Below are 25,257 nucleotides of genomic sequence, written 5' to 3'. Positions count from 1 at the left end.
TCATCATAGAGCAGCAGAATGCACATTCTTCTCCAATGCACATGGAACATTCTCCAGAACAGATCACATACTGGATCACAAATCAGCCCTCAACAGGTACAAAAAGACTGAGATCATACCATGAATATATTCAGATCACAACACTATGAATCTTAAAATCAACCAGAAGAAAAAATTTAGAAAGCCCTCAAATACATGGAGGTTAAAGAACATCCTAATAAAGAATGAATGGATCAACCAGGAAACTAAAGAAATTTAAAAATACATGAGAGCAAATTACAATGAAAACATGACATTCCAGACTTACCAAAAAGAAAAGAGAGAGGACCCAAATAGATAAAATCACCAATGATGGAGGAGAGAACACAACCAACACCATAGAAATGCAATTATAAGAGAATACTATGAAAAATTATATGCCAACCAACTAGACAATCTGAAAGAAATAAATTCCTAGGCACTTTGACACTACCAAAACTCAAACAAGAAAAAACAGAAAATTTGAACAGGCCCACAACCAGCAAAGAAATTGAATGAGTTATCAAAAATCTCCCAACATATAAGAATCCTGAGCCAGATGGCTTCCCAGGAGAATTCTATCAGACACTGAAAGAATACCTATTCTCAAACTGTTCCAAAAAGCAGAAATGGAAAGAAAGCTTCCAAACTCATTCTATGAAGCCAGCATTACCTTGATTCCCAAACCAGACAAACACCCCACTAAAAAGGAGAATTACAGGCCAATATCCCAGATAAACATGGATGGAAAATTTTTCAACAAGATACTAGCAAACTGAATTCAACAGGACATTAAAAGAATTATTCACCATGATCAAGTGGGTTCCTGGACTGCAGGGCTGGTTCAATATTCGCAAATCAATCAGTATGATGCACCACATTAATAAAAGAAAGAATAAGAACCATATGATCCTTTCAATAGATGCAGAAAAGGCTTTTGACAAAACACAACATCCTTTCGTGATAAAAACCCTCAAGAAGTAGGGATGGAAGGAACATGCCTCGACATCATAAAAGCCATATATATATGAAAGGTCCACAGCTAATATCATCCTCAATGAGGAAAAACTGAGAGCTGTCCCCCGACAGTCAGGAACACAAAAGGGATGTCAACTCTCGCGACTGTTGTTCATTCAACATAGTACTGAAGTCCTAGCCTCAGCAATCAAAAGAAATAAAAGGCATACAAATTGGCAAAGAAAAAGTCAAACTTTCACTCTTCACAGAGGACATAATATTCTACAAGGAAAGATTCCACCAAAAAACAGCTAGAACTGATACATGAATTCAGCAAAGTCTCAGGATATGAAATCAATGTACAGAAATCAGGTACATTTTTGCACACCAATAATGAAAGAGCAGAAAGAGAAATCACAGAATCGATCCCAATTGCACCAAAAACTGTAAGAAACCTTGAAATAAACCTAACCAAAGAGGTAAAAGATCTGTACTCTGAAAAGTACAGAAAGCTTAAGAAATTGAAGAAGACACAAAGAAATGGAGAAACATTCCATGCTCACAAAAGGGAGAACAAATATTGTTAAAATGTCCATGCTACCCAAAGCAATCTACACATTCAACGCAAACCCTACCAAAATAATACCAGCATTCTTCTAAGAGCTAGAACAAACAATCCTAAAATTTGTATGGAACAACAGAAGACCCCAAATAGCCAAAGTAATGTTGAAAAAGAAAACCAAACCAGGAAGCATCACAATCCCAGACTTCAAGCTATATTACAAAGCTGTGATCAAGACAGTATGATACTGGCACAAAAACAGACACAAAGATCCATGGAACAGAATAGAGAACACAGAAATGGACCCACAAACGTATGGCCAACTAATCTTTGACAAAGCAGGAAAGAATATCCAATGGAATAAAGACAGTCCCTTCAACAAATGGTGCTGGGAAAACTGGACAGCGACATGTAGAAGAATGAACCTGGACCACTTTGTTACACCATACACAGAAATAAATTCAAGATGAAAGACCTAAACATGAGGCAGAAAACCATCAAAATTCTAGAGAAAGCAGGCAACAACCTCTTTCACCTTGGCCACAGTAACCTCTTACTAGACATGTCTCAGAAGGCACGGGAAACAAAAGCAAAAATGAACTATTGGGACCTCATCAAGATGAAAAGCTTCTGCACAGCTAAGGAAACAATCAACAAAACTAAAAGGCAACTGACCTTTTAGAATGGGAGAAGATATTTGCAAGTGACATATTGGATACAGGTTAGTGTTCAAAATCTATAAAGAACTTATCGGGCTCCTGGGTGGCTCAGTTGGTTAAGCATCTGACTTCGGCTCAGGTTGTGATGTCATGGTTTGGGAGTCCGAGCCCCACTTCATGTAAACGCGAGCCGGGCTTCGGGTGAGCCACTTGTCTAGCTCTGCCCCTCATGGGATTATCTCTCTGTCTCTGCCTCTCACTCACTAGCATCCTCTCTCTCTTTAAAAAAAAAAAGAAAGAAAGAAAGAACTTCTCAAACTCAACACCCAAAAAGCAAATAATCCAGTGAAGAAATGGGTGGAAGACATGAATAGACACTTTTCCAAAGACATCCAGATAGCTAAAACACATGAAAAAATGCTCCACATCACTCATCATCAGGGAAATACTAATCAAAACCACAATGAGATACCACCTCACACCCGTTAGAATGGCTAAAATTAAAAACTCAGAAAACAACAGGTATTGGTGAGGATGTGGAGAAAGGGGAACACTTCTGCACTGTTGGTGGGAATGCAAACTGGTGCAGCCACTCTGCAAAACAATATGGAGTTTCCTCAAAAAATTAAAAATAGAACTAACCCAGCAACTGCACTAGTAGGTATTTATCCAAAGGATACCAAAATGCTGATTCAAAGGGGCACATGCACCCGAATGTTTAGAGCAGCACTATTGACAGTAGCCAAATTATGCAGAGACCAAACGTCCACTGACTAATGAATGGATAAAGAGGATATACTATACATATACAATGGAATACTATTCAGCGATCAAAAAGAATGAAATCTTATCATTTGCAACAATGTGGATGTAACTAGAGTGTATTATGCTAAGTGAAATAAGTCAGAGAAGACAAATATCATATGATATCACTCATATGTGGAATTTAAGAAATACAACAAATGAACATAGGGGAAGGAAAGCAAAAATAAAAACTGAGAGGGAGGTAAACCATAAGAGATTCTTCATACAAAGAACAAACTGGATTGCTAGAGGGGAGGTGGGTAGGGGGATGGGCTAAATGGTTGATGGGCATTAAGGAGGGCCCCTGATGGGATGAGCACTGGGGGGTTATAGGTAAGTGATGGATCACTGGGTTCTACTTCTGAAACCAACACTACACTGTATATTAGAATTTCAATAAATTAATTTTTTTAAAAAAGTTTTATGTCACTTTTACTTGCTCTTGTTCCACCCCTCCTCAGATTGATAATGGTCTGGAAGACTGTATCCCGTGTCTCTAGTGTGGAACTCTCATCCCTGGTTCCAGAAGGGATACAGCAAAGCTTGTTCGCAAAGACCTGTGTTTTTTAACAGGCCTAACTGTATGACAGGCAGAGAAAGCACATGAAGGACTGACTCAAGGCATTTGCCTTTGTTTCCCTTAACTTGGCTATTTCTCCAAGTGGTATGAATTTAAGAGATTAATTGTAATCACCATGGTAACTACTTAAAATATATATAAAAAATGAAATAAGAATTAAAATCTGTGGGGTACCTATCTGGCTTAGTTGGTGGAACATGAAATTGTTGATGTGAGGGTGGCAAGTTCAAGGTCCGCACTGGGTATAGAGATTACTTAAAAATAAAATCTTAAAAGGGGCGCCTGGGTGGCTCAGTCGGTTGAGCGTCCGACTTCAGCTCAGGTCACGATCTCACGGTCCGTGAGTTCGAGCCCCGCGTCAGGCTCTGGGCTGACGGCTCAGAGCCTGGAGCCTGCTTCTGATTCTGTGTCTCCCTCTCTCTCTGCCCCTCCCCCGTTCATGCTCTGTCTCTCTCTGTCTCAAAAATAAACATTAAAAAAAAAAAAAAAAAGAAAGAAAAAAGAAAATACTATGAACAATTACACACCAACAGATTAGACAACCTACATGAAATGGACAAATTCCTAGAAACACAAAAACTAACAAAACTGAAAGAGAACATCTGAACAGATAAAGAGACTGAATCAATAAGCAAAAATCTCTCAGCAAAGAAAAGCCCTGGATCAAATGCAGTCCCAAGTGAATTCTACCAAACATTTAAAGAAGCATTAGGGGCACCTGGGTGGCTGAGTGGGTTAAGCATCCAACTTTGGCTCAGGTCATGATCTCATGGTTCATGAGTTCGAGTCCCAAATTGAGCTCTGTGCTGACAGCTGAGAGCCTGAAGCCTGCTTCGGATTCTGTCTCCCTTCCTCTCTGTCCTTCCCCCACTCACATTCTCTCCCTCTCCCTTTCCAAAAATAAACATTTAAATAAATAAATAAATAAATAAATACATAAATACATAAATACATAAATACATAAATAAAATAAAATAAAATAAAATAAAATAAAATAAAATAAAATAAAATAAAGCAACAAGCAAGCAAGCAAGCAACCAACATTAACACAGGGGGCACCTGAGTGGCTCACCTGGTTAAGCATCTGACTCTAGATTTCATCTCAAGACATGATCTCATGGTTCATGAAATCAAGCCCTGCATCCAGCTCTTCTGTGCTAACATCCTGAAGCCTGCTTGGTATTCTCTCTCACCCTCTATCCCTGCCCCTCTTTCTCAAAATAAATAAATAAACATTTTTTTAAAAGAATAAAATAAAGAAGAATTAACACAAATCTCAAACTCTTCCCATTAATAGAAGAGGAAGAATCACTTCCTAATTAATTCATTCTATAAGGTCAGCATGTTATCAAATGCCCCCAGAGCCCGACAAAACATAGGAAAACAAAATTACAGACCAATATCCCTTATGAATATACATGCAAAAAATCTCAGCAAAATACAGTGTATTAGTACCCTAGATCAGCCATAAAAAATATTACATCAAATTTGGTAGCTTAAGAAAACAGATTTATTCTTTCACAGTTTGGGACACAGAAATCCAAAATCAACAGGCTTCTATCCTAACTTCTGGTGGCTCTGGCAGTCCTTGGCATTTCTCAGTTCACAACTATGTAACTCCAATCTCCACCTTAGTCTTCACATGGCCATGTACTGTGTCTCCTGTGTCTTCTCCAATCATCTTTTACAAGGACATTTATCATTGGATTTAGTGTCCATACTAGGCCAGGATGACCCCATTCAAGATCTTTACCTTAATTATATCCGTAAAGACCCTTATTCCCAAATGTGGTCATATCCTGAGGTTCTGGACGGACAAATCTTTTGGGGGACAAAATTAAATAATTAAAAGAATTATACACCATGATCAAAAGGGATTTATGATAGAAATACAAAGGGTGTACAACATAAGAAAAACAGTCAATGTAATATATACCATTAATTTTTTAAAAAATTTAAAAACCACATCACCATCTCAATACAAAAAAAGCATTTGACAAAATTTGACAGCTTTTCACAAGATACACTCAACAAAATAAAAAAATGGAACTTCCTCAATATGATAAGGAGAATTTTTGAAAAATCTACTGGTAACAACTAACTCAATAATGAAAGACTGATACTTTTCTCCCTAATATCAGGAAGAAGACATGGACACCCACTATCTAGTTCCACTGCTATTCAACATTGTACTAGAAATGTTAGCTAAAGCAATTAGGCAAGAAAAATAAAAAACATAAAAAACATCCCAATTGGAAAAGATTAAGTAAAACTATCAGTATTCACATCATCTTACTTAGAAAAAACCCTAAAGAACACACAAAAAACATTAGAACAAATTCAGTAAAGCTGCAAGGTGTAAGAACCACAAGATATCAGCTTTATTTCTACATGTGAACAATGAACAACCCAAACAGAACATTAAAGAAAAAATCCTTTTGTATCTAAAAGAATAAAATACTTAAACAAAGGATGTGAAAGACTTCCCCACTGAAAACTATAGAGCAAGGCTGAAAGAAATTAAAGACATAAATAAATGGAAAGACACCCCACATTCATACAATAAAAAACTTAACACCATTAAGATAATAACTTTACCCAAAGCAATCTACAGATTCAGCACAACCCCTTATCAAAATTCCACAGATCTTTTTTGCAATCCTCAAAAATCACATGGACTAGAACCTGAACAGTCAAAGCAATACTGAAAGAGAAAAATAAAATTGAAACATTCACAGTTCCCAATTACAAAACTTATTATCAAAGCTATGGCCTTTCAAAAGTTTGTATTGGCATTACAACAGACATAAAGACCAATGGAATAGTAGAGTCCAGAAATAAATCCATGTATCTACAGCCAACTGATTTTCAACAAGGGTACCAAGACCAGTCAATGGGGAAAGAAGAATCTCTCCAACGAATGGTGCTGGGACATCTGGATATCCATATGCAAAAAAAAAAAAAAAAGTTGGATTTAACTCAAAATGGATCAACAACTAAAAAAGTTCTAAAAAGAGAAGTCTTAGAAAGAAACATAGGTATAAATCTTACTGACCTTGGATAGCAATGGATTCTTAGATATGACACCAAAAGCATGAGCAACAAAGAAAAATTAAATAAACTGATACTAATCAAATTAAAGACTACTGTGAATCAAAGGACATTATCAAGAACATGAGAAGACAACATACAGAGTGGGAGAAAAGATCTGCAAATCATGTATCTGATAGGGATCCAGAATACATAAAGAAGTCTTACAGCTCAACAACAAAAAGACAGACAACCCAATTACAAAATAGAAAAGAATATAAATAGGGGTGCATGGGTGGCTCAGTCAGTTAAGCGTCTGACTTCGGCTCAGGTCATGATCTCACAATTTGTGGGTTGAGCTCCATGTCAGGCTCTGGGCTGAGAGCTCAGAACTGAGAGCGTGCTTCGAATTCTGTCTGTCTGTCTGTCTGTCTGTCTCTCTCTCTCTCTCTCTGCACTTCCCCTGCTCGTACTCTGTCTCTCTCTCAAAAATAAATAAACATTAAAACTAAAAGAGGGACAGCTGGGTGGCTCAGTCGGTTGAATGTCTGACTTTGGCTCAGGTCATGATCTTGAGGTTCATGAGTTCAAGCCCCACATTGGGCTCACTGCTGTCAGCCTGTCAGCGCAGAGCCTGCTTCAGATCCTGTGTCCCCCTATCTTTGCCCCTTCCCCACTTGCACTTTCCCCCAAATAAATATTAAAGGGAGGGGAGGGGAGGGGAGGGGAGGGGAGGGGAGGGGAGGGGAGGGAAGGAAAGGAATAGACTTCTCTCCAAAGAAGATTCACATATGGCCAAAAGGCTCATGAAAAAAATGCTCAACATCACTTATTAGGGAAACAGAAATTAAAACAACAATGAGGTACCACTTCAAACTCACTAGGATGGCTATAATTTAAAAATTCAGAAAAAAGTTAAGTGGTGGTGAGAATGAAAAGGAATTGGATCTCTCATACTTTGCTTGGAGGACTGTAAAAATGGTGCAGCCACTATGAAGAACAGTTTGGTGGTTCCTCAAAAAGTTAAACACAGAATCACTGTACGACCCATCAATGCCACTCCTAGTATATACTCCTCAAATCTAAAAACAGATAAAATAGGTTCTTCTACAACAATGTTCACAGTAGCACTATTCAAAACAGTCAAAAGGTAGAAACAATGCAAACATCCAACATAATGTAATCCCTCTCGTATGCATGTGCACACACACTCTCGCTCTCCTCTCTCTCTCTCTCTCTCTCTCTCTCTCTCTCTCTCTCACACACACACACACACACACACACACACACACACACAAATACTATTCAGCCATAAACGGGACTGAAGTACTAATACAGGCTGCAACAGTGATGACCTTGAAAACATTATGCCGAGAAAGAAGCCAGACTCAAAAGGTCATATGCTGTGTGATTATTATACTTAAGTAAAATATACAGAATAAGTAAACCCATAGAGACAAAAAGCAGACTGATGGTTGCCAGGGGCCAGGGGAAGAAGGTAGAATGCACAGTTTCTGCTTATGAAAGTGTATTTTCTTTTAGGGTAATAAAAATGTTTTGGAAATAAGGGCAATTAGGGGCACCCGGGTGGCTCAGTCAGCTGAGCATCCAACTCTTGATTTCAACTCAGGTCATGATCTTGCAGTTTGTGGGATTGAGCCCCCTCTGGCTCTGCACTGATGGTGTGGAGCCTGGCTGGGATTCTCTCTCTCCCTCTCTCTCTCTGCCCCTCCTCCACGCACGAATGCACTCTCTCAAAATAAATCCACTTTTCAAAAAAATGTTTTGGGGGCACCTGGGTGGCTCAGTTGGTTAAGCATCTGACTTTGGCTCGGGTCATGATCTCATGGTTCATGACTTCGAGCCCCATGTTGGGCTCTCCGCTCTCAGCACAGAGCCCACTTTGGATCCTCTGACCCACTCTCTCTCTGCCCCTCCCCTGCTCATGTTCTCTCTCTCTCATCATTCTCTCTCAAAAACAAATAAAACATTAGAAAAATATTAAAAAAGAAAGAAAGAAAGTAAGTAAGTTAGTTAGTTTTGGAAATTAACAGGGGTAGCAGTTGACCAATACTGTCAAAGTACTAAATACCACTGAACTGTATATCTTAGGATGGTAAATTTTATTCTACAGGAATTTTACCTCAATTTTAAGAAAAAAGAATAAAAGATCTTGTCCTTCCTTCACAAACTGTATTTCAGGATAATGAAATAATTGATAAGAAATAGGTTTTCTTTATAGAAGTAATCCTGCTAGACAGGATGGAGTGGTGGGAATAAAAAAAGTAATCCTAATGCATGATAGAATATCACAATTTATTCAACCTCTATTCAATAAAATAATGGTCTAGATACTGGTCAACAGCTGCTGATACCACAAAAAAGAAAAAAGGAAGTATCATATGCTTCATGAAGAAGTATACAACACCATGAAGTATTTTTAGCTGCCCCCACAATAAACTGAACGATCAAGCCTAACTACTCATGTACAGAAAATACATGGAACAAAGCAACGTGTTCACACACACACCATCTGAGATGCCATCAACAACATCTACTGTGAGAAACCCTGCAGGGCAAATGTCCCACATTTTCCACAAGTAAACCAACAAGGAAATCAAGGGGGAGGATTACAAAGAGACCTAAGAGATATTTTAAGCAATTGCAACGTAGGCACCTTATAGATCCAGCTTATGGACCTTATTTGGATACTGACTCATTCAAACATAAAAAGATAACATTTAGGGGTACCAAGTGGCCCAGTGGGTTAAGCGTCAGACTCTTGATTTCGGGTCAGGTCATGATGTCACAGTTCATGAGACCAAGGCCCACACTGGGCTCGGCACTGACAGCACGGAGCCTACTTGGGATCCTGTCTCTCCCTCTCTCCCCCTCCCCTATGCTGGCATGCATGCACATTCTCTCTCTCTCTCAAAACAAATACATAAACAATAAAAAAATTAAGAAAAAGATAAAAACAGAAAAAGAAAAACATTTAGGAGACAATCAGGAAACTTCAAACAAAGACTGAACGGTTGATGGCTTTAAGAAATTCTTGTCAATTTTTTATGTGTCATAATATATTGTGTATTTTTTAAATATCCATGCGTGTCAGTGATGCTCACAAAATTCAAAATAATCGTAAGAATGGGGTATGGAAAGGTATAAATGAAACAAGACTGGCCATGACTTGATCACTGTTAAAGGTTGGTCCCTGGGGATTCTCCCTACTTTTTTGTAGGCTCAAAATTTCCCATAATGAAATAGACATATAATTTTTTCAATATACCTGTAAACTTTTACCACTTAATACCTCTGATGTCCATTCCTTCATTTTTACCCTCCTACTACTATCTTCAACCAGTCCCTCATCAATCTCTCCCTTAGACTGCAATAAAGCAGAGTCTCATCTTTGCAAGGTTCAGATTCTAAAGCAAAAAATAAGCATAATCAAAACTATCCTTGGGCACCTGGGTGGCTCAGTCAGCTAAAGGCCCAACTTCAGCTCAGGTCCTGATCTCGTGGTTTTTGAGTTCGAGCCCTGTGTCAAACTCTGTGCTGACCACTCAGAGCCTGGAGCCTGCTTCAGATTCTGCGTCTCCCTCTCTCTCTGCCCCTCCACCACTTGCACTCTGTCTCTCAAAAATAAACATGAAAAACAATTTTAAAAAAACTATCCTTGAAAAATCCCTTAAAATCCAACAGAAAATGCATTACACTGTATATCATTTTGAATATATATAAATATCAAGATTCTGTAAGTTCTTCTCATCTTTCTGTCACATAGTGTCTACCAATGACCCTCAATTCATTTTGAAATTTCTTCAACAATTCAAGTAATAAATAATCCAATTAAAAATGGGCAGAGGACATAGACATTCCTCCAAAGAAGACATCTAGATGACCCACAGACACATGAAAAGATGCTCAACATCACTCATCATCAGAGAAATGCAAATCAAAAGCACAATGAACTATCACCCCACACCTGTCATAATGGCTAAAATAAAAAACACAACAAACAAGTGTTGGTGAGGATGTGAGGAAAAAGGAACCCTCGTGCACAATTAGTGAAAATGCAAAATTGTGCAGCCACTATGGAAAACAGTATGGAGGTTCCTCAAAAATTAGAAATAAAATTGCCATATGATCCAGCAATCACACTCCTAGGTATTTACCCAAAGAATACCAAAAACACTCTGGTTTGAAAAGATATATTCACTCCTATGTTTATTGCTGCATTATTTACAATAGCCAAATTATGGCAGCTGCCCAAATGTCCACTGACAGATGAATGGCTAAGAAGATGTGGGAGTGCCTGGCTGGCTCAGTCAGAAGAGCATGCAACTCCTCATCTCAGGGTTGTGAGTTCAAGACTCACGCTGGGTGCAGAGATTGCTGCAAAGTAAATAAACTTAAACTTTAAAAAAGACATAGTATATACATATAATGGACTATTATTCAGCTATTAAAAGGAACGAAAGCTTGTCATTTGCAACAACACAGATGAATCCAGAGTTATAATGCTAAGTGAAAAAAGTCAGAGAAAGACAAATACCGTATTATTTCACTCATATGTGGAATTTAAGAAATGAACAAACCAAAAAAAAAGAGACAAACCAAAAAAAAAAAAAAAGTACTCTTAACTATAGAGAACAAACTAATGGTTACCTGAGAGGAGGTGTGGTGGGAGGCGGGGGGGGGGGGGGGGGGGGGGGGTATGAAATAGGTGAAGGGGAAGAAGAGTATTAACACTTATCAGGCTGCCTGGGTGGCTCAGTCAATTACGCACCTGACTCTTAAGTTTGGCTTGGGTCATGATCACATGAGATCAAGCCTGGGCATGGCACCTGCCTAAGATTCTCTCTCTCTCCCTCTGCCCTTCCCCCACTCAGGCTCTCTCTCAAAAACCAAACCAAACAAAAATGTGTAATACTCTTGATGAGCATGCAGCAATATACAGAATTGCTGAATCACTATCTCCTACTCTTGGAACTAATATAACACTGTCTGTCTAGTTAACACTGTCGGTTAACTAGAATTAAAATTTTTCTTAATTAAAAAAATAAACGAGAAGTAACATCACCACCTCTTGCCTGACCCCTCAATAATATATTTCATATCTTTGTCAATGATGGTTGGGAAAGCCTTACAGTCATTCACAGGGAGTCCCATTAACGTTTGCCTAGAGTGTATGCTCACTGGGTAAAATGGCAAACTGAATTACCTCTACAATTTATTTATTTGCCTATATCTATCTCTCCCCATCCCCCAGGATATATAGTTGATTTCAAGTATGTTAAATGCACTTATAATTCAGCTCCACTATTCTTTTTTATAGCTGGTGTAGTGTCATATCCTTCCAATCTATTCACCACAATGCCATCAGAGAGTGATCCTTCTAAAATAGAAATCTGTTACTCCTCAGCTTCAGTGGCTCCCCACAATCAACAGGATGGAGTTCTTAGGACAGAAAAGGATGTGGGGAAGGAGCGTTGGGGGGGGGTGGGGGGGGGGTAGGGAAGGGAGGAGAAGGGAAGGACAGGAGCAGGGGAGGGGAAGGACAGGAGCAGGGGAGGGGAAGGACAGGAGCAGAGGAGGGGAAGGAATGACAACTTTGTGTGTATTATCGGTTTCACCTCTCAGAAGGCCTGCCATTCAAACCTTAGTCTAATTCCCAATTGTTTCCAATTCTGTATATCTGTGTCTTTATCATTTGCTTCTCCTTCTGCCTGTAATACCCCAACCCCACTTTTCACATACTAACCTATGTTAAGCTTAAGTATTTACTTACCTTTAACAACTGAGAACTACATACAGCAGCTGAGATTGAGAAAATTAAAAGCTGCATTGAGAAACTCCTCATCCTGATTGCCAGAAAGGAAAACCTAAACTAAAAACGTATAACATACTTTCCAGCATGAAAAAAAGGGTATTGGATATTAAAGAACAGTTATTATCAATACTGTACCATCAGGTACATTGTGGGGTTTTGTTAACTACTCTAGAAATATAATTAGCATTTCTATAGGAAAATGCATTCCAGGTTCCAAAATAATTTACAAATCAATTTTGGAACATAATTTAGTCAGAATGTTTTAAATACACATCAAATTTAGACTCTAACAAAGATGGCATTTCAAATCAGTGAAGAAAAGATGAACAGTTTAATAAATGGTGATGGGACAAATGGAAGCATTTTAGCATCTAGGAAAAAATAAAGTTGGATCCATACCTCACATTGTATTACCTGGATACATTCCAAATGTATCAAAGATTAAACTGTAAAAAAAAAAGAAACCATAAAAATACTAGAGGAAAATGTGAAAGAATTCCTTTACTAACTCTGGAGTATGGAAAGCCTTTCTAACTAATGGTTCAAAATACAGAAGCCATGAAAGACAAGATTAAAAAATAAACCTAAATAAAAATCAAGAATTTCTGCATGGTAAAAAGCCCCAGAAGACTGAACAACTGGGAAAACCTGGTTCAACTCATATCACAAAAGCCTAAGGAATGAGGGGCTCCTATGAAAGCTCCAACAAATCAAAAAGAAAATGATCAACAACCAAAGAGAAAAATCATATTAACAGACCACAAAGAGAAAAATGCAAATTGCTTTTAAAAATGTAAGATGCTCAGCTTTACTCATAATAAGAGAAATGTAAAATAAATGCTCTGAGATACCAATTTTCACCTACTGGATTACCAAAGGATATGAAGAACACAAGTTTTTCATTCACTGCTGCTGGAAACAAATTGGCACAACCACTAGGGAGAATAATTTGGGAATATCTACCAAATTAACTGCAAAATGCCTTTCACCCAACAGTTCCACCCCTGGGAATTAATAATCCTACAGACATAAGCGCATATATGCAAAATGACATGTATACAAGTCATAAAAGCAGAAGATCAGAAAGTCTATCAACAGGTGACTGATCACACAAAAAAAGAAAGCTTTAAACCATGAATAGATAAATTTGTTCACTGGAAAAATTAAGATACTTAAAAATTAGAGAAGAAAATATTTGTTAATTCACATTTATTTCTATATGCAAAAATAAAAAACCTAGAAGGATATGTAGAGAAGTAATAACAGCAACTATATCAAAGCAGGAAAGTTGTTGAGAAACTAGGCAAATGGTGAACAAGGATAGGAGAAAAGGTTTCTAACATTTTTTAAATTTTGTACATGACTGTGTAACAGTCTAACCATTAAGTTTGTATACAAATAAATTTATGTAGAGCCAGGCAAAAGCATTTTACTTTTTCCCTTTCATTTACTAACATCATTACTCTATCCCAAAATGCTTTAGAATTGGCTGCCCAAAATGGAAGTGTACTAACAGTAGTTATAACCTGTGCTTTTAAAAGTTTCTTTATCGGTTAGTTTTCATAGTATGCACAGTTTAAGACATTCATGTTTACATATTTAAGAATGGTACTGAGTTATAAAGAAACACGGATTTCTCAGAGGAAAGTAATGAAAAATGGAGATATAAATGAGAAATACACAAGGGTTCTCAGGAAAGCACACCAAAATTTAAAGACAGAAGTCAGTATTTCTTTATATTCAAGCAACAAAATTCCTCAGGGTGTTAAAATTAAGAATTCACTGGAGGGGCGCCTGGGTGGCTCTGTCGGTTGAGCGTCCGACTTCGGCTCAGGTCATGATCTCATGGTCCGTGAATTCGAGCCCCGCGTCAGGCTCTGTGCTGACCGCTCAGAGCCTGGAGCCTGTTTCAGATTCTGTGTCTCCCTCTCTCTGACCCTCCCCCGTTCATGCTCTCTCTGTCTCAAAAAAAATTTTTTAAATTAAAAAAAAAAAGAATTCACTGGAAATATCATCTGTCTAGCAATACACAAAAGAGAGGGAAAAAAAGATTCTAAAACACTAGAGTTTAGCTCTAACAAAAAAAAAGTGGCTTATGTTTTCAAAAATAATTTCTAATATAAGAAACTGTACCCATTTTTTCTTAAATCAAGATTTTAATTAGAAGTATGTAGACCATTCTGCACAAGAAAAGTGCTTAAAAGTTTGCCCACAAAGTAGGGGGGGAAAAATCCATAAATTACATACACTACTATTACAATTATTTGAGTGGTAAACATTTATTTGATATTATAATACGAACTGCCAGATATTTTTAAATACCCCCCACTCCACTTTTCAATAAAAAATTTTTAAAAAGTCTCTGTACTTACCCCCATTATCTGTTCTTTTTAAAGCTCCATCCTTATGAGGACACAGTTCACATCTCTATGTAAAAAAAAGAAAAAAAGATTTTTCAGATTACCAAGCTATAACAAATTCTCTATAACTTCAAAACTATTAAAAATGTGGGAGTATGTGCACTACTTACCACTAAGAGTTTTTCAGAACATTCCTCACAAAGTAATTCTCCTCGACACGGGATCATCCTCAGAACACCAGATAATTTTATACACATATATACATATGTGCGTATATAAATACGTACACATATACACATATGTTTTAAGTAATTGCTACACCCAATGTGGGGTGTGAACTCACAACCCACAGATCAAAGAGTCACATGCTCTGACTGAGCCAACCAGGAACACCATCAGATAACAACTTTACACAAGTATTACTCAACTATTACATTCCTGCCATGATTTTTTGTAACATGAATAAATACAAAGAAGGGGCTGAAGCACAGTTTTTAACATTTGCCTCTATCCCTTTGCTTTCTGTCTAGGATTATCTAGTATTATCATAGTCAGTTAGGTTTGGTTTCTCCTAAAATAAAGAGCCAAAGTCAAAAACTTTGAATTTTGATTTAAATGAGGGGCAGCTGGGTGGCTCAGTTGGTTAAAGCGCCCGACTTTGCTCAGGTCGTGATCTCACAGTTTGTGGGTTCGAGCCCCGCATCGGGCTCTGTGCTAACAGTTTGGACCTGGAGACTGCTTTGGGTTCTGTGTCTCCCTCTCTCTACCCTCACCTGCTCACACACACTCACTCTCTCTCTCTCTCAAAAATTAATAAACATTAAAAAAAATCGGGGGGGGCGGCAAATACTGTTTCATATACTGTTGATAGCACTATAATCCAATTCTTTTGGAAAGCAATTTATAGCAACATGATTCCAGAAAACTACTAATTCAATTACTTCATTTCTAGAGAGCCAAAGGAAAAATATGATAGAAATAGCACTAAGTACTATGTGTCATTTTTATATCATTTATATACTTTAATTTCAAGACATGAAAATGTATGTATATAAAAATACTTTATATGGCTTTTTATTATAACTATAAAAATTGTATGAAAACTGTATAACACTGAGAACTAATGTAATAGTACATTAACAAATATTTATACATAGAAATGAACTCTAAAATATACAAAACATATTAACAGGACTATGGTGAGGATGGTAAGATTATGAGTGAATTTATTTCTTTATTCCAAAATACTTCATTTCTTTTATAATTGGAATTTTTGTAGCAATACACTACTACATGTTGTATCTTCCTACTAAAGATAAAAATAATATAGGAGACTTTAAAGAAAAAACTTTCAGGAAAAGAAAAGAAGGTTAAGTTATAGTCAGAAGACTGTACCCTAAACCCAGGAAGAAAGGATCTGGTATGAGGGACCTTGGACCACAGGGACTCCAGATCCTATAGTCAACCAATCCAAAGTGGAAGGTTTTATAGGGCAGGATGCAGTCACACATGTTACTATTACAATTCCACAGATCCATTCTTATTTTAGTGAGAAGTAGTGTTAAAAAGGTATAAGTAGGGGGCCAAGGCAGGGGAAAAAACTAAAAATTAAAAATTAAAAATAGTGCAAGTAAATCCTATGAAAGGTAACAGACATTATAAGGAAACCAAAAACAAACAAACAAGCACACATTAAAGACCTCACATTTTAGAGGGAAAAAAAAAAAAAGAAAAGAAAACGAAGGAAAAAGAAAAAACACCTTTAACTGAAATGGCCCCAACAAATGCCAAGTTACACAAGGTGGCTCTTTCTTTTCTACATCATATAGTATAGCAAAAAATGATGCAACTATTTTCCATCTTCAGAATGTAAATGTCAATTTCCAAATACTTTTACTACTTCATATTAGATTCTTCTGCCAAAGGATAAAACCAACTATACTTCACTAAATCAAGTACAGCCAACAAAAATACTGACCTTCAGGAAGCTGTGGTTATGTAACAATCTACTGCACTCATACTGGCTTGCCCACACTGTGATTACCATCATATTGCAAAAACAACAAGGTAATAAATGAAAATAATATAAATAGATAAAAATAAATAAAATGATAAAAGAGAAGGTTTTAAGTTTGATCTTCCTCATATTATATAGAAGATATAACTATGGCATACAGACGCATCTGTAGGATAAAACATTTACCATCACTATTTCTTTTTTTTTTTTTTTTTTTTAAGCAAAAGATAAAAAACAAATCTAAAATAACCTATCTTGGGGCACCTGATGTGGCTCAATCGGTTAAGTGTCCGACTTCAGTTCACGTCATGATCTCATGGCTCATGAATTCAAGCCCCGTGTCAGGCTCTGTGCTGACACCTTCAGAGCCTGAAGCCTGCTTTGAATTCTGTGTCTCCCTTTCTCTCTGCCCCTCCCCTGCTCATGCTCTCTCTCTCTCTCAAAAATAAACTTTTTTTTTAACTTTAAAAAAATAAAACAAAATAATCTATATTCTCTTGTGTTTTACAAAGGCTCAAGGTTACAACAGAAATGAGCAACCTAGCGCCAAGGTTGTGGTCTCCAAACAACATTTCCCAAAGGAACCAGGACCCCTAAGAGATGTAGAGAATTCTTGGTCTAGGTCAAGTAAGTCCAGGTAACTTGTTCTATCAACTAGCCAGGAAGCAATAAAAGACTACTGTAGTCATGTCCAAAGGATTTATCAGCCAACCTAAAGAGGTTCCTGCCAGCCAAAGATGAAATCATTTAAGACCAATAAAAGATAATAACTGCAATGAACTGAAACACACCAAATATTTTTAAATCTGTAATAAAATTCATTTGTACTTCCAAAACAGCTAAGTAAGGTTATAAGAGAGAAACTCCTATACAGATAAACAGCCAGATTCTGGTTTCCCACTAGAAGTCAAAACGTGGAAGGAACCAGCAAGAAGTCTCCCATTTTTTAGGACTTACTTTTAGCCTGAAGGCAAATTTGTACATACAGGATCTGTCTCACTAACCTTGGACCATACATGCACAGAACAAGCTTGAACCCAATTAAGGAAAAATGAAATAAAAGAAGATTTAAGCAACTGCTCAAAATATAGAATAAGCAGTCTGAATCCAACCAAATCAACTGCCTGATAAAAGCAGTAACAATTTCCTCAAAGGAATATAACAGAATCAAGGCTTCCCACATACAACATTCACAACGTCTAGAAAACAATCCAAATTACCTATTCTATTAAGAACCAGAAAAATGTTAATCATACTTACGATAAACGACAATCAATAAAGGCCAACCAACCTTAAGATGACCTAGACACTGGAATTAAGACTTTAAATAGAGATTATACTAGAGTCCTAGGAGGCAAATAAAAATGTACCTCTATGAAGTGAAATAAGAAATCCCAACAAGAAACTATAAAAAAGAATTCGATAAAAATTCTAAAACCCAAAGCTAAAATTCGTGAAGTGAAAAATTTACTGGACAGATTTAACAGAATCAAGATGACAAATAGAGTCAGTGAGCTTGAAGCTACACTAACTCAAATCTTTACTCTGAGAGAAAGTAGTGGGGAAAAAATGAACAAGGCTTCAGGGACCGACTGAATGGTATCAAGAAATCGAACATGTATAACTGATGGTCTGGAAAAGGAGGAAGAGAAGGGGTAGGGAGTAAGAATACAGAATATGAGAATACCAAAAAGAGTTCTGAAAACTAGTGGATGAAAATTTTGATTTGAAGAAAGACAACTTTATGGATTCAAAGAGCACAGGGAATCCCAAATAGCCAAACTGGTTGCTGAAAAGCAAACGCAGGAGAATCTCTTCAAGGAGCCAAGAGAAAATGACACATCAGATACAGGGGAACCACCAGTGATTAGAGAAATGGCTGATTTCTCATCATAAAGTATGGAAGCCAAAAGACAGTAAAATACAATCTTTAAAGTGCTTCAAGAAAAAGAACTGTAGTTCCACCCAGAATTCTATATGCAACTAATATACCCTTCAAAAACAAAGGTGAAACAGATATTTTCACGTAAAAGGCAGTAAACAGAATCCATCACCAGGAGACATGGACTACAACAAAGGCTAATAGAAGAAGTTCTTCATAATAAAAGCAAATGGTACTAGATGAAAATATAAATCTTTAGGAAGTGAAGAAGAGGACCACAAATGGTAAATATCTGGAGAATATAAAAAATTTTAGTTCTTAAATTCTCAAAACTACAAATGATTATTGAAAGCAAAAATTATAATACTGTTTTCTGGAGGTTATAACGTATAGATCTAACACATATAACAAGAGCATAACTGACAGCAGACAAAGGGTACATCAAACAATCTCTATGGTTGCAAGATTTCTACACATTCAAGAAGTGACATAGTATTAACTGTAAGTGGTACACTATATAAATACACGATAAAAAGGTAAGGAAAGAAGATATTGAAATTGCTAAAGAAATAAATGCTAAAAGGAATAGCTTTACAAAACTGATATATTAAAATTCTAATCTATATGCAGGGGTGCCTGGGAGGCTCAGTCGGTTGAGCGACCGACTTCGGCTAAGGTCATGATCTTGCGGTGAGTTTGAGCCCCTCTTCTGGTTCTAAGTTAACAGCTCAGAGCCTGGAGCCTGCTTCAGTTCTCGGTCTCCCTCTCTCTGCCCTTCTGCTCATGCTCTGTCTCTCTCCCTCTCAAACATAAATAAATAAACTTTAAAAAAATGTTTTTTAATAAATAAAAGTAAAACAAAAGACATGCAAGACCAAAGACTGAAAATAGGGAAGAAAAAAAAAAAAACAAAGATGATCTAAATAAATGGAGATATACCTTGTAATTAAAAGGAAGACTTGTGGCACCCAGGTGACTCAGTGGGATAAGTGTCCAACTTCAGCCCAGGTCATGATCTCACAGTTCATGAGTTCGAACCCCGTGTCAGGTTCTGTGCTGACACCTTCAGCGCCTGAAGCCTGCTTCAGATTCTGCCCTCCCCCCACTCTGCCACTCTCCCACTCACGCTCTGTCTCTCTCTCTCAAAAATAAACAAACATTAAAAATATTTTTTTTAATAGGAAGACTCAACATGTTAACATGTCAGTTCTCCTCAAACTGACCTACAGATTGAAAGCAATGATAATCATAACCCTATCAACCTTTTGGAAGAAACAGAAAAGCTAATATTGTAATTTATATAAAGTGCTTAAGACTTAAAATATGCAAAGCAATCTTGATAAGGATGAAAAAGGTTGAAGGACTTGCAAATCTAACTTCAAGACTTACTATAAAGTACAAATAATCAAACTAGTATTACAATGATATAAAGACAGACAAATGTATCAATGGAGCCGAATGAAGACTCCTGCAATAGCCCACTTATGCAGCCAAGTGCTGTTTCACCAAAGCAGTTCAGTAAGGAAAGGGGACTCTTTTCAACACATGGGGCAGAAACAACTGGTTATCCAGATGCAAACAACAGACCCTACAAAACTTAACTTGAGATACATTACAGACCTAAGTATGAATTAACAAAAACAAAGTTTTAGATGAAACAAAGCAAATGACCTTCATGATTTCAGGGTTAGGCAAAAGTGTCTTAGCTCATAGTAGACAATGAAGACAACTGACGGACTTCATCAGACAAATATTTCTGCTCGTCAAAAGCACAGTTAAGTAAATGAGATGGGGTGCCTGGGTTGGCTCAGTCAGTTGAGCGTCCAACTTCAGCTCAGGTCATGATCTCACGGTTCACGGGTTAGAGCCCGGCATCGGGTTCTGTGCTGACAGCTTGGAGCCTGGAGCTTGCTTTGGATTCTGTGTCTGCCCCTTTCTCTGTCCCTCCCCTGTTCATGCCCTCTGTCTCAGAAATAAATAAACATTAAAAAAGAAAAGGAAAGGAGGGAAAAAAACACAGACTTGGAGAAAGTACTTACAAAAACATTTATCTAACAAAAGACTAGTATCCAGGACATGTAAGGATCTTTAAAAAGACAGAATTAAGGGGGGGGGGGGGGGGAATTTTACCAAACACTTCACAAGGGAAAACACACAAATGGTCAACAAGCAAATTAAAATGTGCTCAACATCACTAGTCATTATGAAAATGTACAATAAAACCATAATAATATCACTTCTAGTCGGGACTGAGTAAAAGGGACCAACTTCAACCTTTTGCATAAGATAACAAAAACCTAACAAAATGTATATGAAACAACAGCACTGAAGATTTTGGAAAAGTAATGAAAGACAGTGATCCTGGGAAACAAAAAACAAACAACAAGAGAGGCCATACATTTGCCCAGCCTACTGCCTTGAGTTTCCAGGCCATGAACAGGCAGAAGGAACCCAGGCAGGGCATGTGGTCTCCCCAAGTTGAAGAAATAATGTTGGGCGTCCAAGAAAGCCAAGGCAGTTAGAACTCAAAAGGAATACTGGCACTGAGGAGAGAGCTAGAAAAAAAGAAAAAGGAAGAGATCTATGGAGGCCCGTCCTAGAAAATACTGAGTAATCAGTACTTGCATGTGAGAGAACTATTCAAGGCCAAGTAGAGAACCACCAGTTGAATCAGAAATAACCCCAGCACCAGAACTCACAGAAGGATGCAAATAATGCTTGTTTCGGAAAGTCAGAATAAAACACCCAATAATTAATACTGCATCAAAGTACTAAGAAGGATTATGCCTCCGAAAGTGGGAAAAGTTAACCCTTAGACTAAACTGAGCTCTGGTCTATCTAAACAAAACATAAAACCAAGACCCAAAAGGGACAAACTTTTCTAATAACCATGTCACAGAACAAAGTACAAAAAGTATTTTTAGGCATACTAAAATAGAGAACAAAACAAGATAAAATTCACAATGATTAAAAATCAATACAAACTTACAAGACATACACACAGAAGCAACAAATTACATCCAATAATGAAACAAGTACCAGTCAAACCAATCTTGAAATGACACATAACAAATTTAGTACACAAATCTTATAAAACAATTATAGTGAATACACTCACTGTTCAAAAAGCTGGCAAAAACACTGAACATGTTAAGTAGAAATATGAATAAGAGTTTTTAAAAATTTGAACTTCTAGTGATGAAAATGACCAAGGTCTAAGATGAAAAATAATACTGAAAAAAAAAAAAAGATGAAAAATATATTGTATAAGATTTACAGCACAAGAAATCAAGTAATAGCTAATAACTAAAATGAAACACATAGAAAAAAAGTTAATTTAAAAAATTAACAGAGTATGGGGCACCTGGCTGGCTCAGTAAATGGAGCACATGACACTTGATCTTGGGGTCGTGAGTTTGAGCCCCAAGAGTAGAGTTTACTTAAAAATAAATGAAGAGAGTTTAAGTTAGCTGTAAGATAACTTCAAAAGGCCAAATATACTTGAATTTGGAGCCACTAACAAGGAGATAATGCAGGTGAAAAAAATCAGGAAAAATGTCAACAATTTGCCATTCTTAATGATATTATAAGCACACAGAACAAAAGCACTCTTTAAACACCAAGCAATGGAAACATAATGAAATGTAAACCATGTGTCAATATATCCAAAGAAAGAAAGAAATGAAAACTAAAACATATAATTACAATTGGCAAAAATCTTTATATATAATATACTTTTAAGTATCTTTAAAGCAGCCAGAGAAACAGTTCATATTACATCATGGAGTATCAAAAAAAGTAAAAATGGTTATATTAATATCACTTAAAGTAGATTTAAAAATCAATATTATCAGGATGCCTGGGTGGCTCAGTCAGCTGAGCATCTGACTTCAACTCAGGTCATGATCTCACGGTTCATGGGTTCGAGCCCCACGTCAGGCTCTGTGCTGACAGCTCAGAGCCTGGAGCCTGCTTCGGGTTCTGTGCCTCCCTCTCTCTCTCTGCCCCTCCCCTGCTCGTGGTCTGTCTCTCTCTCAAAAATAAAATAAACATTAAAAAAAATTTTTTAATCAATATTATCAGAAAAAGGAGGCTTATTTCACAAAGATAGTGGGTTTAACAAAGGTGAATTCTACCAAACATTTAAAGAAGAGTTAATACCTAGTCTTCTCAAACTATTACCAAAAAAAAAAAAAAAAAAAAAGGAAGTAAAGCTTTGAAATTTCTTTTACAAGGCCAGCATTAACCTGATACAAAAACCAGATAAAGACACTACAAGAAAAGAGAACTACAATCTTATCTAATATAGATGCAAAAATTCTCAACAAAATATTACCAACGGAATCCCACAATAATCAATAAGAATCATTCACCACAATCAAGTGGGATTTTTTTTCCTAGGATACAATTATAGTTCAATATTTGCAAATGAATCAACATGATACATCACATTAATAGGAGAAAGGATAAAAATGATATGATGTCAATAGATGCAGAAAAGGCATTTGACAAAGTACAACATGTATTCATGATAAAAACCCTCAACAAAGTAGGTATAGAAGGAACATTTCTCAACATAATAAAGGCCATATATGAAAAACCCACAGCCAACATCATAGTCAACAGTGCAAATTTAAAAAAAGCTTTTCCTGTTAAGATCAGGGAGGAGACAAGGATGTTCACTCTGACCATTTTATTCAACACAGTACCAAAGTCCTGGCTGCAGCAATCAGACAAGAAAAAGAAACGAAAAGTATCCAAACTGGTAAGGAAGAAGTAAAACTGCCACTGTTTGCAGATGACATGATACTATACATACAAAACTCTAGAGACTCCATTTTATTATACTGTAAATGAATTCAGTAAAATCACAAGATAAAAGAATAATAGAGTAATATACAGAACTCTGTTGCATTTCTATACATCAACAACAAAGTAGAGAGGGGGCTCTGGGTGGCTCAGTCAGTTAAGCGTCCGACTTCAGCTCAGGTCATGACCTCACAGTTTGTGGGTCCAAGCCCCACGTCGGGCTCTGTGCTGACAGCTCAGAGCCTGGAGCCTGCTTCAGATTCTGTGTCCCCCCCCGCCCCCGCCCCTCCCCTGCTCACACTCTAAGTAAGCACACATTTTAAAAAAATAAATAAATAAATAAAAGAACAAAACTGGACCACTTTCTTAGTCACCCACACACAAAAAAACTCAAAATAGATTGAAAATCTAAATATAAGACCTGAAACCAGAAAACTCTTAGAAGAAAACATAGGCAGTAATATCTTTGACATCAGCCATAGAAAAATTTTTCTAGATATGTCTCCTCAGGCACATAAATAAAAGCAAGGATAAACTTTGGGACTACATCAAAATAAAATGCTTTCGCACAGCTAAGGATATCCTCAACTAAAAGCAATCCACTGAACGGGGACAATGTTTGTACATGATAAATCTGATAAGGGGTAAATATTCAAAATATACAAAGAGGGGCGCCTGGGTGGCTCAGTCGGTTGAGCGGCCGACTTCGACTCAGGTCATGATCTCGCGGTCCGTGAGTTTGAGCCCCGCGTCGGGCTCTGTACTGACAGCTCAGAGCCTGGAGCCCGTTTCAGATTCTGTGTCTCCCTCTCTCTCTGCCCCTCCCCTGTTCATGCTCTCTCTCTCTCTGTCTCAAAAATAAATAAATGTTAAAAAATAAAAATAAAATAAAATAAAATACAAAGAACTTACACAACTCAACACACACACACAAAAAAATCTGATTAAAAAATGGGCAAAAGCCCTGAATGTACATTTCTCCAAAGGAGACATACAGAAAAAGAAACCCTCATGCACTGTTGGTGGAAACGCAACGGATGCAGCCATTATGTAAAATAGTATAGTGATCCCTCAAAAAATTAGAAGTATCATATAATCCAGTAATTCCACTTGAATATTTACCCAAATAAAACAAAAATACTAATTCAAAAAGATACACGTACTTCTATGTTTACTGCAGTATTATTTACAATAGCCAACATATGGAAGCAACCAAAGTGTCTATGGATAGATGAATAAAGAAGGTGTGCATGTATGTGTAGGTAATGGAGTATTACTCAGCCATTAAAAAAAAAAAGAATAAAATCTTTCCATTTGCAACAACATGAATGAATCTAGAGAGTATAATGCTAAAATAAGTCAGCCAGGGAAAGACAAATTCCATATGATTTAGCTTATGTGTGGAATCTAAAAAAGAAAATAAGTGAACAAACAAAACAGAAACAGACCCATAAATACAAAGAACTGGGGGCTGCCAGAAGGGAAGGTGGGGAATGGGGAGTAAAATGGAAAACAGTAAAGTGTAAGTGGGTAAAATAGACAAGAAGAACAATAATAAAGGTGATTAGATTAATGATTATGTTGATGAGCACTAAGAAATGTATAGAATTGTTGAATAACATTGTACCCCTGAAACTAATGTAACACTATGTTAATTACACTTCCATAAAAAGACATAAAAAAATCAACAGTATCAGGAAAAAAGAGGATCATTTTACAAAGATAAAGGCTTTAACTCATTAA

At 36.9% G+C, this 25,257-nt stretch overlaps 1 protein-coding gene across 13 annotated transcripts in view; it reads right to left on the bottom strand.

Moving 5' to 3' along the window:
* Positions 1 to 25,257, bottom strand: part of MLLT10 (MLLT10 histone lysine methyltransferase DOT1L cofactor) — a 234,980-nt gene that overhangs the window by 179,437 nt on the left and 30,286 nt on the right. For all 13 annotated transcript variants that reach the window (XR_006204580.1, XM_042945064.1, XM_042945063.1 and 10 more), the window contains one exon: positions 14,819 to 14,873. Coding sequence is in view for 11 of the 13 variants with exons in the window: in XM_042945064.1 (XP_042800998.1) it covers positions 14,819 to 14,873 (55 nt within the window). In the remaining 2 variants the exon portion in view is untranslated. The remainder of the gene's footprint in view (positions 1 to 14,818; positions 14,874 to 25,257) is intronic.

Source organism: Panthera leo, chromosome B4 (assembly GCF_018350215.1).
Source record: "Panthera leo isolate Ple1 chromosome B4, P.leo_Ple1_pat1.1, whole genome shotgun sequence".
In the NCBI taxonomy this organism is placed as follows: domain Eukaryota; kingdom Metazoa; phylum Chordata; class Mammalia; order Carnivora; family Felidae; genus Panthera; species Panthera leo.
The sequence above is the reverse complement of the archived record's forward strand: the minus strand, read 5'-3'. Positions and strand labels throughout refer to the sequence as shown.